The sequence below is a fragment of the Opisthorchis viverrini genome (assembly GCF_000715545.1).
Source record: "Opisthorchis viverrini unplaced genomic scaffold opera_v5_9, whole genome shotgun sequence".
Classification (NCBI taxonomy): domain Eukaryota; kingdom Metazoa; phylum Platyhelminthes; class Trematoda; order Opisthorchiida; family Opisthorchiidae; genus Opisthorchis; species Opisthorchis viverrini.
The window spans coordinates 103,376-114,633 of record NW_008751665.1 but is presented as its reverse complement, the minus strand read 5'-3'; the positions used below and the strand labels follow the sequence as shown (position 1 = coordinate 114,633).

Genomic DNA, 11,258 nt, shown 5'->3' with positions numbered 1-11,258 from the left:
TAAGGAAAGTCGCAGGGTACCCACTTCAACTAATGTGGTTCCGCAAACCCATTGGACTTCATGGTCCATAGTGGTATACCATGTTTAACGCGCTGAGCGCTAGCACCCTTATGGTGCCCAGCTGCCATGCCAACCGAAGGAGACACGAGGGCTGGGATACAGCTAGGTTGCCCAAGCCTCGACAGGAGCAGTCGAAATACTGCTGTTGGGGTGGAACTACGGACCCTCCGGTCTGTAAGCTAACTTCTTAACCACTGAACTGTCTCGACGCTGAACTATGTTTTTCGCCCACTGTGTCCGAATAAGACTTCAAATGGGGTATTGAAAAATATTATGTGTACTGCGCTCTCGCCTCAACAGCAACACATCAGTGGTGGAAACTGTTGTTTGGTCGCAACACACCCATAGAGGAAGAAGGCCCAAACAAAAGAAGATTCGAGAAGGCCCCATCAGCAAAATGGGATGAAGGCTAGAAAGCGCCATGTTCAAAGAGGACACGGTCAAGAGTAGAGTACCTACACCTAGTAAAGCCACGAAGCGCCCCCGCGCCATCAGCAGGTGCTGAATTAACGCCCTGTGTGAACTTCACCCAAAACAAAACAAACAAAACAAACAAAAACAACGACAGACAGGCGTCAGACAGACAGTCCGGTTATTAGGCGACAACAAGGCAGACATTAGGACCGGTTGCGCGCTGTCCTGTAGGGTTTGTAGCCAAACACAGGAAGTTTCATGGCCCCTATCCAAGAAGGTGGAAAAATGTTACAGCATCAAACGTAATAGAGATCACATTCATTTCACGTAACTAAATAATCTCGTATCCACTGCAAACCTTTCGTTGACAAGGTTTTGTTACGGTGGCGTTTTTAACCTTCAAACAAATCGTCTCGACCAGAAATTGAAAACTTTTACAGTGGTTTTTTAGTCGCTACATTTCAACCTGCTGACGGCAGAGATGCCGCCATTTGGTGAGTATCGCTCATGCACTGATGATGTGTCTATCAAATTTATCTCTTATAACGCATCATGGCCTACGCAGCTGCCAAGAAGATTAAGCCTATCAATTAAACCAAGTTCTTCATCCTTAAGTTCCAACAAGATTATGAAGTGAGAAACATTGATTTAGGGCTTTGCAAAAAACGCTATCCATCTAATTTATGCCTAACAATCTACATTCATATGTGACTTCGACAGGCAGATTTACTTTCCCTGAAAAAATGCAGTCCATGACCTCATAACTGCCAGACTCGAACAAAAATGCGGATAGGGGACAACCCTGGAGAGATCTGCCAGCAGTAGGGTAACCTTTTTGCAGTTGATTGGAAACGCAGTGTGTAACAAGGACATGGGAATAAATAGGAACAAGGAGACATTCATAAACCTTCAGGCCAGTCCTCTTTAGACAAGTTTTTACCGAAAAACCATCTTATCTACGGGTCGATGACTTCTTTGAAGTCATTGAAAACCGATTCAGTAGGTCGGCGGAGTGAGTGCCGTCCCTAAAGCACTTGACGTAAGGTGAATCTGTGGTCGTGCACTCAATAATTAGTCCGAATCCTCCCCAGTGCTCTCGGAGATGCATCAGTCGTGGTAGAGTCAGACGGCAGCCACAACATTATTGAAGCTAAAAGTGAGTCGTATGCCTCTAAGGATTAGGAAGTCACTTTGGAGAAATATATTGAGCGAAGTTCGAATGACCGATTGTCACTAATTCATCAGGACGCATTTAGGCTTAAGCTGATCAAGGCAGAACACGAAGACTCACCACAATCTTTGAGTAAAGCTGATGGAAACTTTCAGTATAATCGTACTTCGAGAAGAACGGTATATCGTTGCTTCAGATACCAAGAGAGTGTCTAAATACACGGCTCTATTTGACCAGTTCATTTGGAAAACGTATCAGTAAATATACTTTAATAGAAAACCAAGTGTTCAAGACGCTGGCTGGTTTTCAATATAATATCTTTAGCCTAACCTGGTGCGCTCCTCAATTTCTGGCAGAATCACGCTTGATGTCCGAGGGCATATAAAGTCTGGTATCGAGAAGTAGCAGTGACGGAAGTTCAGTGCTTAGTTGGTGGGCCCTCAGGTGCATTACTTGCCAGGATTGTTACCATATGAATGGCGTTGCTTAGCTCTTCCCATTTACGACTGACACCTTGCTATTAATCGGTTTTCAATGCTTCCTATAGGACTGGTTAATTTTCTTCGATAGTCAAACGAGGAGTTTGCCTGTTAGATCCGCCGGGAAAGTCCATCAAAAACTTCTACCGACGGAAGGGATCGACGTGACTGGCCCAGAAAGGTTGACAGTCAGGAAATAAACCCCTCTATCGACTGCTGATAGCTCTGTGGTAAGTCTGGTACAATATTTGTTCATCAACCACAGGACATCATGGTGTCTACTTCATCTGAGAAGAGAACATTTTGACCAGTACAAGCTATACAATCATCATTGTCATTATATCTGCTTCCAAGCTGAAGAGGCCATCAGTTTGCCTCTTCGATTAACTGAGACACTCTAACAGTGCACTGAGGTCGCCGGTGAATACGATGATGTCAGGACCCCACGTGTTGGGTGAAAACGTGCCCTGGTCCAATGAAAATCGTCTTTCGTCGAATCGGATCTACAGTTGGTGGTAAATATATAGTGGCTACAGAGACAGAACAGATCTTATTTTGGCCAGCGCTTGTTCTTACCGAATCTGATGAATGCATGGAGATAAAGCTGTCCTCATGGGATCCAGTCAGGCAAGAAAGCTTCACCTCGAGGCCAAGAGCCACGCCAACGCCGGCGTAACTCAGTGCAGATGTGGGATTGTCTGAAGCTCGTAGGTGGTAGCGCCTAAGCAACGAAGGTAGGTAGTCTGGACTACGTTACCAAAACTGGCCCTTGTATTCCAACTTGAAAAAGCTGTCCATACGGAGCACATTGTTGATCAGTTTGCTTTAGGGCTAAAAGATGCAATAAAAAGCAGTGGAATAAAATTTGCAAAGTAGAAGGGAAGCGGTAGACATGGCAGAGGTTTGCTATTTGTCATTTCTTTGGATGAAGGCCTGATGTGCTGAGACCCACATAGTGCTGACCGACAAGTGAAGCAATTGGCAGTGTTAGCAACAGCCCGGACTCGTTTGCTTTCCCTGCTGTATGCAGCCGGTAAGGAGAACAGACTAAGGGCACAGCGTACCTGGCGATGTGGTCTAAGTAATTTTATTTGCGTGTGTGTAAGAAGACACAGCTTTGGACTAATGTTTGGAACCTTCAGCCAAAAACCTTGGATTCAAAATACTGACCGAATGCCAACGATAAGCGAGTAGTGCGAATTTTAATGAACGTGTCAATGGACGTTCTTATCCCCAAAATGAAGGATGAAGATGCTCTATTGAAGCTACTTCTGTGGATTGACTGGCCTTAAAAATCGGACTGTGTGAGGCAACTCCAGCACTGCCCACTGAGGCAAGGAGAAGCACAGATTTTCTAATCTCTTCGTAACGGACATACTGCATCAAACGTGATATCAAATTTCCAATTATGCACCATGTAATACATAAAAATAATATTTGACCCGGGTTTACTTGCGCTGTCATGTGAAACCAAGGCTTTGGAGGATACCCCTGAATAAAATAGTCCATCTAAGGTAGGACCACTTTGACAAGTTCCAGTGGGCTATTTTTGTTGAAAAGGCACCGTAAATAAACAGTCCAGATGGGATTATAAGGCTTCACAAAACTCGGTGGTGCGCGTACAAAACGTACATTGTTCAGTTAAACCATTTACAACCAGAGGCTTCATCTCTGATCAACGTATTTCTGCTCAGTGAGTAGGTGTGATTAAATCTAGCTGGACAGCGTTCCCTTTAATTCCAAACTAGTGTTGACTACGATGTCTGAAAGCGCTCACTCATGTTCACTGTGAACAGTTGTGCCGGGAATCCAAGCATCTGCATAGTAATATCCTGACGAAGGTCATGGAACATCCACGGCAGAAATGTCGTCTGAGCTCAAAATCAGTCTTTCTCAAGGACAGTCAACTGAGCACCCTGGATTCACGGTAAGTGTGGTTGCAACTCGGAGATACAGTCTTTTTTTAGCAAGATCACTGAATCTATGTAACAATATTGATTTTAGGCAACCGCCTTTGAATTTGATGGATAACAGGCAGCGCAATTCCACGTCAAAGACACTTTCGACAGAATCGTTCAAAATGCACCCGCAATGTTCATACGGTTTGTCAAAAATGCAAAAACCCAGCGTTTTCTTCCCATCTGAACTGGATAATTTTCTTCCTTATTCTCCAACCGGTGACCACCTGGCTGCTTCACTCTGTTCAGCATTCTCTTCACGTCAACTTCAGGGGGGAAAATTTTGTAACTTTTTCCACCTTGAACGACGTGAGCGAAACCTTTTTTGATGTGGTATCTTTTTGCACAAAAGTCCTTATTTCAAGCAGTTGAATATGTATATACACCTGAAAATCAACAACATCCGATTTATCCCAGTTTTGAATTATGAATGATTAGTTTCGAATTGTACTTTCAGCAGTCTGTCTTACTTGTAGATGGACAGCGTTGCGACGGGATCTTGTTTAGGTCCGCCTCTTGTGGACGTCATCCTCGCTAGAGTTAGACATGAAATCCAACGTACTCTAATTTTCCACACTGAGTTGTAGTAAGATTTGTAGTATGTGACCTACTCGCCCACTCATTTAACTGGATGATGAGTCATATTCAGTGATGTCGCGCATCGCAGGCCCCTGCAGCCTGCACCTGAGCACTGCTAGTTTAGCTTACGGACAGTGTTGACAAGGTTATCAACATTTGGGCATGCACAGAAATTGTTCCAGCCAGCAATGTTAGCAGGACGTTCTCACTGGGCTCACGTGACGTGAGTTTATTCCCTCTATTTTTCCGGCACACATACTTTGCCCCCACCTCAGAAGAAAACAATATCTTCTGGACAACGACGAGTTGGTGCCATTCTTTAGGGGTTCCTGACGCTAACAGCCCGGCATCCACTCATACGGTAGCACGGTATCTACTGTAGTGATGACCATTGGTCAGTCTTGTCCTAGACTGATTTTCTGATGATAACAAGCCTATGTTTTGATAACAGGTGTTGAAACATCCTCCAAGCCATTAGAAGTTGTATGACAATTTGAGTGGATTTGTACCAAGGTTAGGACTTTGTTTGTGCACTGGCCTGTCACATCAAAAGCGCCACTGAACACCCTGGCACAGTACGGCACAGTACAGTTTACGATGAGCCTCATGTGCATTCGACAGGGAGCTTTCATGCGGTTCTCACTGCCTTGAGGTAAAGAATCATATACACTTTACCGACGGCACAATTACGTTTCTTGCGCATGGTACTTAAGAGACAAGACCAACGGACTCCAGTTCATCTTGATGCAACGTTGGATGAGCCCCTGTATATCAGTTATTCAAAAAATAGAGGTCAAGCTCGTAGGCGGCAAAATATCCTGACTACAAAAACTATCACCTCGGTTCAGAAACTTGGAAAAACCCCATACTTGACACTGTGGCCGGACAAACAAGAAAAATAAGAACATTTTGACACAAAACGTCTCATGCCCGAAGATGAACGTATCAATGTCGAACACACTCACAGCCCCCTGGATCTGTGCAACTAACGAACGTGCCTGCCCAAGCAAAATCGGACATACATTTCATCAGTGTACCCAAACTAGACCACCGCGGAAGCTTCATTGAATCATCCAGGTGAGGTTATCCTTTTTCCAGCCAACAACAGCCAATCAACAACTGTCTGGTGCTACCATCATGCTACAAGATGAAAGCGTTAGTAGTAGTCCGGTTGCCAGTTTGCTGCCTGGCTACACATGCCCACCCAACTCGTCCGGCAATAGACGTTCATCAGAAAGTATGGTGATGGAAAATGTCATGCCATCGTGCGTAGGCCAATGGCTCTCAATAGGCTTCTGCATGTTTGTCCACCAATCTCATTCTCTCGGGTTTATACCAGCATCGAACCATGGTCGGCTTCGCGCAAGCCCTCTGTTTTCTGCCTACTATACGAAAGCGTCCAGTGAATAAACCGTTACTGACCGACGAAACCGTTTAAAATGTCAGTCAATCACCATAAGTGCAGGCTCGTAGTCAAACTTAGGAAAATACTTTTACTGTTGGCAAAGTGATAACTTGTAGGCTAGGTTTTCGCTTCGTGAACTTCCTGTTACCTGCTCACCACCGGCTATACAGGAAAGCCCTAAAAGGACATTACGATACAGTGTGGATTCAGGTTCACTTGCACTCCCAACCAGTGTGACATTCATGGATTGAGCTAAGTAGTTTCTCTGTTTGACCAAAACAAATCCAAGAATTAAGCAAGTTGAGAAAACGATGAATCTGATCAACGCAAAATGTGATGGAGTGATTTCGATGTCTTTCCATTAACGGTGGACAGTCAGATATAACTGAGCGGTTGGCCAGCCTTCGACATTACTTAGTGCGAATAAAACTTGTAGCAAACCAGAGGATAAAGTGTAAATCTAGGTAGTTTTTCTCACAACGCTACATATATATATGATCCATACATATAAATATGATTCATTTGGTACTTGATAAAAGGAAGTATGCTATGGGGTGAATTTCTGTAAATGGACTCATCACAGTCTTGACAGAAAGTTCTTCAATAAGTAAATCTGTTCTCGAGCACTCACTGATAGCCACTTGAGATATTTATAAATTCTGTGGTCACGATTTCAACTACATGGAACATCGCTGTTGTCTTAACGAGACTGTCGATAATCGGAGAATCATCCGACTGACGTGATTATCGACTGATTTAATTAATGCGCATGAAATTGACTTTGCAAAAACCAACCCTACCCAGCACATCAGTGCAACGACGGTGATCATTGATTCCCAGCCATTTTCGTTGCTCATCAGATAACTGGCTATTTAAGTTGCACTGAGTCACTAGTACATAGTGAACTTAAGATCAGAAATGAGGGCCCTTCTGTTCTGCACATCAGCTTGTCTCCTCGTTGGGTTAGTACTTAGCGTACCGCTAAAACCAAAGTACGCCTTCCACTATGAGTTGAAGCCATCTCCCAAGACGGAGAAACGCCAAGAAACTGAGAAGGAGTCACTAGTTCACCTGAAGGAGGCTAGCAAAATTGATACAGAAAACGAAAAACGTGAGCACCAATTCACCAAGTACGGATATGACTATGACGATGATGATGATTATGAATATGGTTACGAAAGCAGCTACGATTTGGGCACCTACGGTGGATATGGGGAGAAAAAAGAAGAGAAGACCCCACCGAAAGTTGAAAGAACTGGGGACAGTCAGTATCAGAAGAAACACGCAATTCGATACGAGAAGCGAATAGACAGGCAACGGGAAATAACTCAGGAAGTTCAACATCTTCCTCACTTGGTCCAAGTTGTCTCACATGACAAGTACAGTGATGAAAAACGATATGGAAGCAGTGGATATTCGAAGCCTGTCAACAATTATGACAAATACGATGAAGGGTATGGCAAGTTCCCAGTCGCACTACCCAAGTACGGATATGACAAATATGATGACGATTACGGGTATGGCGATAAATATGACAAACATGATGACAAATACGGTAGCCATGGTGACAAATACGATTATCAGTATGACGATAAGTTGGAAAAGTACGAGGGCAAATATGACGAGTATGACGGAAAGTACGAGAACAAATACAGCAAATATGGCGACTTATATGCCTACAAAGGTGAGGAAAAGTACGGCGGATACGAGGACAACTACGGTAAGTACGGTGACGAATACGGCTACAAATACGCCGATAAGTACGACAAGTACGGGGACAAATACGGTAAATATGACGACGAATACGGCTACACATATGCCGACAAATATGACAAATACGAGGAGAAACACGGTAAATACGGTGACAAATACGATCACAAATACTCCGACAAGTACGATAAATACGAGAACGAATACGGCAAATACGGTGACGAATACGACTACAAATACTCTGACAAATACGGGGACAAATACGGCAAGTATGGTGACGAATACGACAAATACGCTGATAAATACGGTTACAAATATGAGGATAAATACGACAAATACGAGGACAAATACGGTAAATATGGTCAAGAATATGATTACGGATATGACCATCACAGTGACAAGTACGAACAGTATGATGAGAAATATGATGCCTATGATCGTTATGCTAAGGTGAAACGTGACCATATTGGTAAGTACAACAAATATTACGACAAATACGATGATACTTACGATGCCTACGATAAGTACGACAAGTACGGTCGATATCAAGACGATAAATACGCTGACAAATACGAGGGATACGATCGATATGGCAAGCTGCGACGCGAGGCCCACAAAGCGAATGACAAATATTACGGATATTATGACGGTGGGGACAAGTACGGTTACTACAACGACAAATATGATGACTATCAGCATCGTCGCTCAACCAAGTATGAGAAAGCGCACCAAGGAAAGTATAGTAGATATTAAACACGTAATTACACGCACAAATAAATCTTTCATATCTGCTCGATTTCTCCTCTATGACGGACAAGTTACACTTAAGTTAAGACAGAATGGCTAATAATCGTAGAGAGGGGTGGTTTTAAACTCAAACTGAGTTGTAAATGTCGAATATACCACTTGAGGTACGTTGTTCTATGGCAACCGCGGCCAATGCAGTGAAGATGATGTAGTGACTGATACAAGCTAGAACTGGACCAATAGTTCAGGGTCATATCTCGAAAAAGCTTACCTCAGTTAAGACTGGTTTATCGATTTTGATAGGATGACTTGTAGCCAAGACAAATGTTGCATTCGTTTGAATCAGGCTCCTCTGGAATACCGGCATATTTGAAGAAAATTCCTAGTCATTTTCCTCCCCGAATAAGTATCTTTGTGGGGACATTTCTGACTGATTCTCACGAAGTTTGTTTCTCCTAAATGAAACAGATATGGCCATTCAAAAGGGCGAATATCAACTCGAAGAGGATCCACTTAGCAAGTCATGCTAGAAGGCCAGTCCTTGCTTCTCCTTTGAAAATACCAAACTGAGGGTTTATTCTATCTTATAAAAGTTTACTGGCGTTTTACAATATGTCACTCCTTGTGTAACGATACAGCAAACTTAATCTAACAAAATCATGTTAAAGGAACAGAAAATTTTAAGCTTGCCATCAAGCAACATCATTAGGATAAGTAGTGGTCGCCAGCGAAGATGATCTGATGTAGCAGGTAGCAGCGTACATCGGGATCTGTCAAGACATCCTAAGGAGTTATCGAATTCAGTCATGTTGAACTTTCACAAGGAAAACTGGCATTCGTTTTCGATTTGTCTTCCATATCAAACCACACCGACGTGCACCCGACGTGTCACGTACGGTATACGCCGAGCTAAATTTACATCCAACTGAAGGCGTCGGTGGTCCCTCGGTGCATATTCGAGGGACTAGGACGGAGGGTAAGGGGTAGTTCTAAAGCCATCAGTATTCGCAACCAGTGGTTGACCATTTTTAATTCATTTCTTTGCAACTGAACAGTTTAGCCACACAGTGAATACAAGCGATCATGTAGTAGTTCCCACCTGGCAGTAGACGCAAGTATACTAGTCCATTGAAACAAGCATTTCGCATCAAGGTCACTGGAAAAGTTTTTGGATTTTAGGGAGTTTTTCAGGAAACTCCAAACGAATGGGCTTTTGGGAGGATTTTCACTAGTGAGCTAAAAAGCGAATGAGAGCGTTTAGCAATACAATGTTGACTATTCGTACCTTCCTATTCAAGAACCTCCTAGTGTGCGTGCCCCATTTAAACCTGGTTTCAAATACAATCTGCGACAATAAGCAATACCCGTCTTATGTGTACCATAATTTATGAGGGAAAAATACTTGGCTGTCTCGAATGTTGGCTCAAGTAAACACTTGGAAAACCTTTACACAATACAGTGCTGAGGAAAAGATTCGTTTTACATCAGCTGAAACAGTGTGCAGACTGCTGTATCCAACCGACCAGTGATAGGATGGATAGCTTAAACTCCCTTCCTCATTTCCTTTTGCTGTATTGTTAATCGACCAAGAAGCTATTTTTGTGGAAACAGACATTCTCAAAATCGGTCTTTGCCTCCGCCGGCAGGCCAATAGCGATGTGTGGGGTAACCAACTCCCCTCCGAGCAGGCCCATAACAAGTACCGAGTGGGGAGCGTACCTTGTGCAAATGATGTCAAGGTTAGGCACGGATCATGTAGGCAGCAAAACATTTTTTAGAAGGCAAAAACGCTTCCGAAAGTACACTTTAGAGGAGCAACTTGATGATGGTCGAGAACATTGTGGAATGTCGGTTTAGCACCAATGCATTTAACCGCTACCGTTACATCCTCCCTTCAGCGATCTTTACTCGCTAAATGGAGCAGGATTTTGTTGTCCAAGCAATACCGCTGGTAGAAGGACAGTCGTGGCATGGTCACCTACAGAACTCGATGGATAGCTCCATTAAATGTCATCCGTAGGCACAGCATTACTGATTTGCCTATGTATGCCTACCAAAAACTTTTTTCTCGAACATGAGAAGAAGCCCGAGATGTTCTTTAAAGCACCCTGGTAGGGGGGAACCACCACTTGGGAATCAGGGCAAATGTTCTATCCGTATTCGAATGACTATAGTTTTGATAAATTTATTGTCATTTTGAACACTCCACAAAACGAGTCCATGGTGGCTAGCATCTACCGAAATTCTCCACCAGATGTGAAAAAGTAATATGCATCGCTGAGTGAAGAATCTAATGTTGAGAATGGCTACAATAAAACTTTGCTGCTATCCAAATAACCTTCTTGTAGACGTGAAAAAATGAACAGGTTCTTTTTGATAAAGGAACAGTTTCCCGCTGTGTTCCATATGAAGCGAGGACTGGTCGTTCGGCTTACAAGAAGCGACCTTTCTCCAACAGTCTTTTGATATTTCTGTTCTGTTACATTGAGGGCTGGTTAGTGCAGATCCTTCAAGGTATGTCTTTGGAACTATCCAGTTTATCCAATGAATTAGGATTCAAACAGTCGAATAGTGCGATCATTCATTCGAATCCCTTTGGCGTTTCATCACCAAAATGTAGGAGCGCAAGAATGGCAAAACAGATTATAGAGGTTATGGACAAGCCTCAGTGTTTCACCCTCAGGGAGAGGCAGACAAGCCTGCCTGAATTGTCGTTTTCTGAAGGACAGCATTCC

At 43.4% G+C, this 11,258-nt stretch overlaps 1 protein-coding gene across 1 annotated transcript; it reads left to right on the top strand.

The window, feature by feature from the left end:
- Window positions 1-6,984: 6,984 nt before the first annotated feature.
- T265_00842 (hypothetical protein) lies at window positions 6,985-8,529 on the top strand (the record flags this gene model as incomplete). The annotated part of the gene is made up of 1 exon (XM_009164737.1): window positions 6,985-8,529. The coding sequence occupies one exon, from the start codon at window positions 6,985-6,987 to the stop codon at window positions 8,527-8,529; it is 1,545 nt and encodes a 514-aa protein (XP_009163001.1).
- Window positions 8,530-11,258: the final 2,729 nt, after the last annotated feature.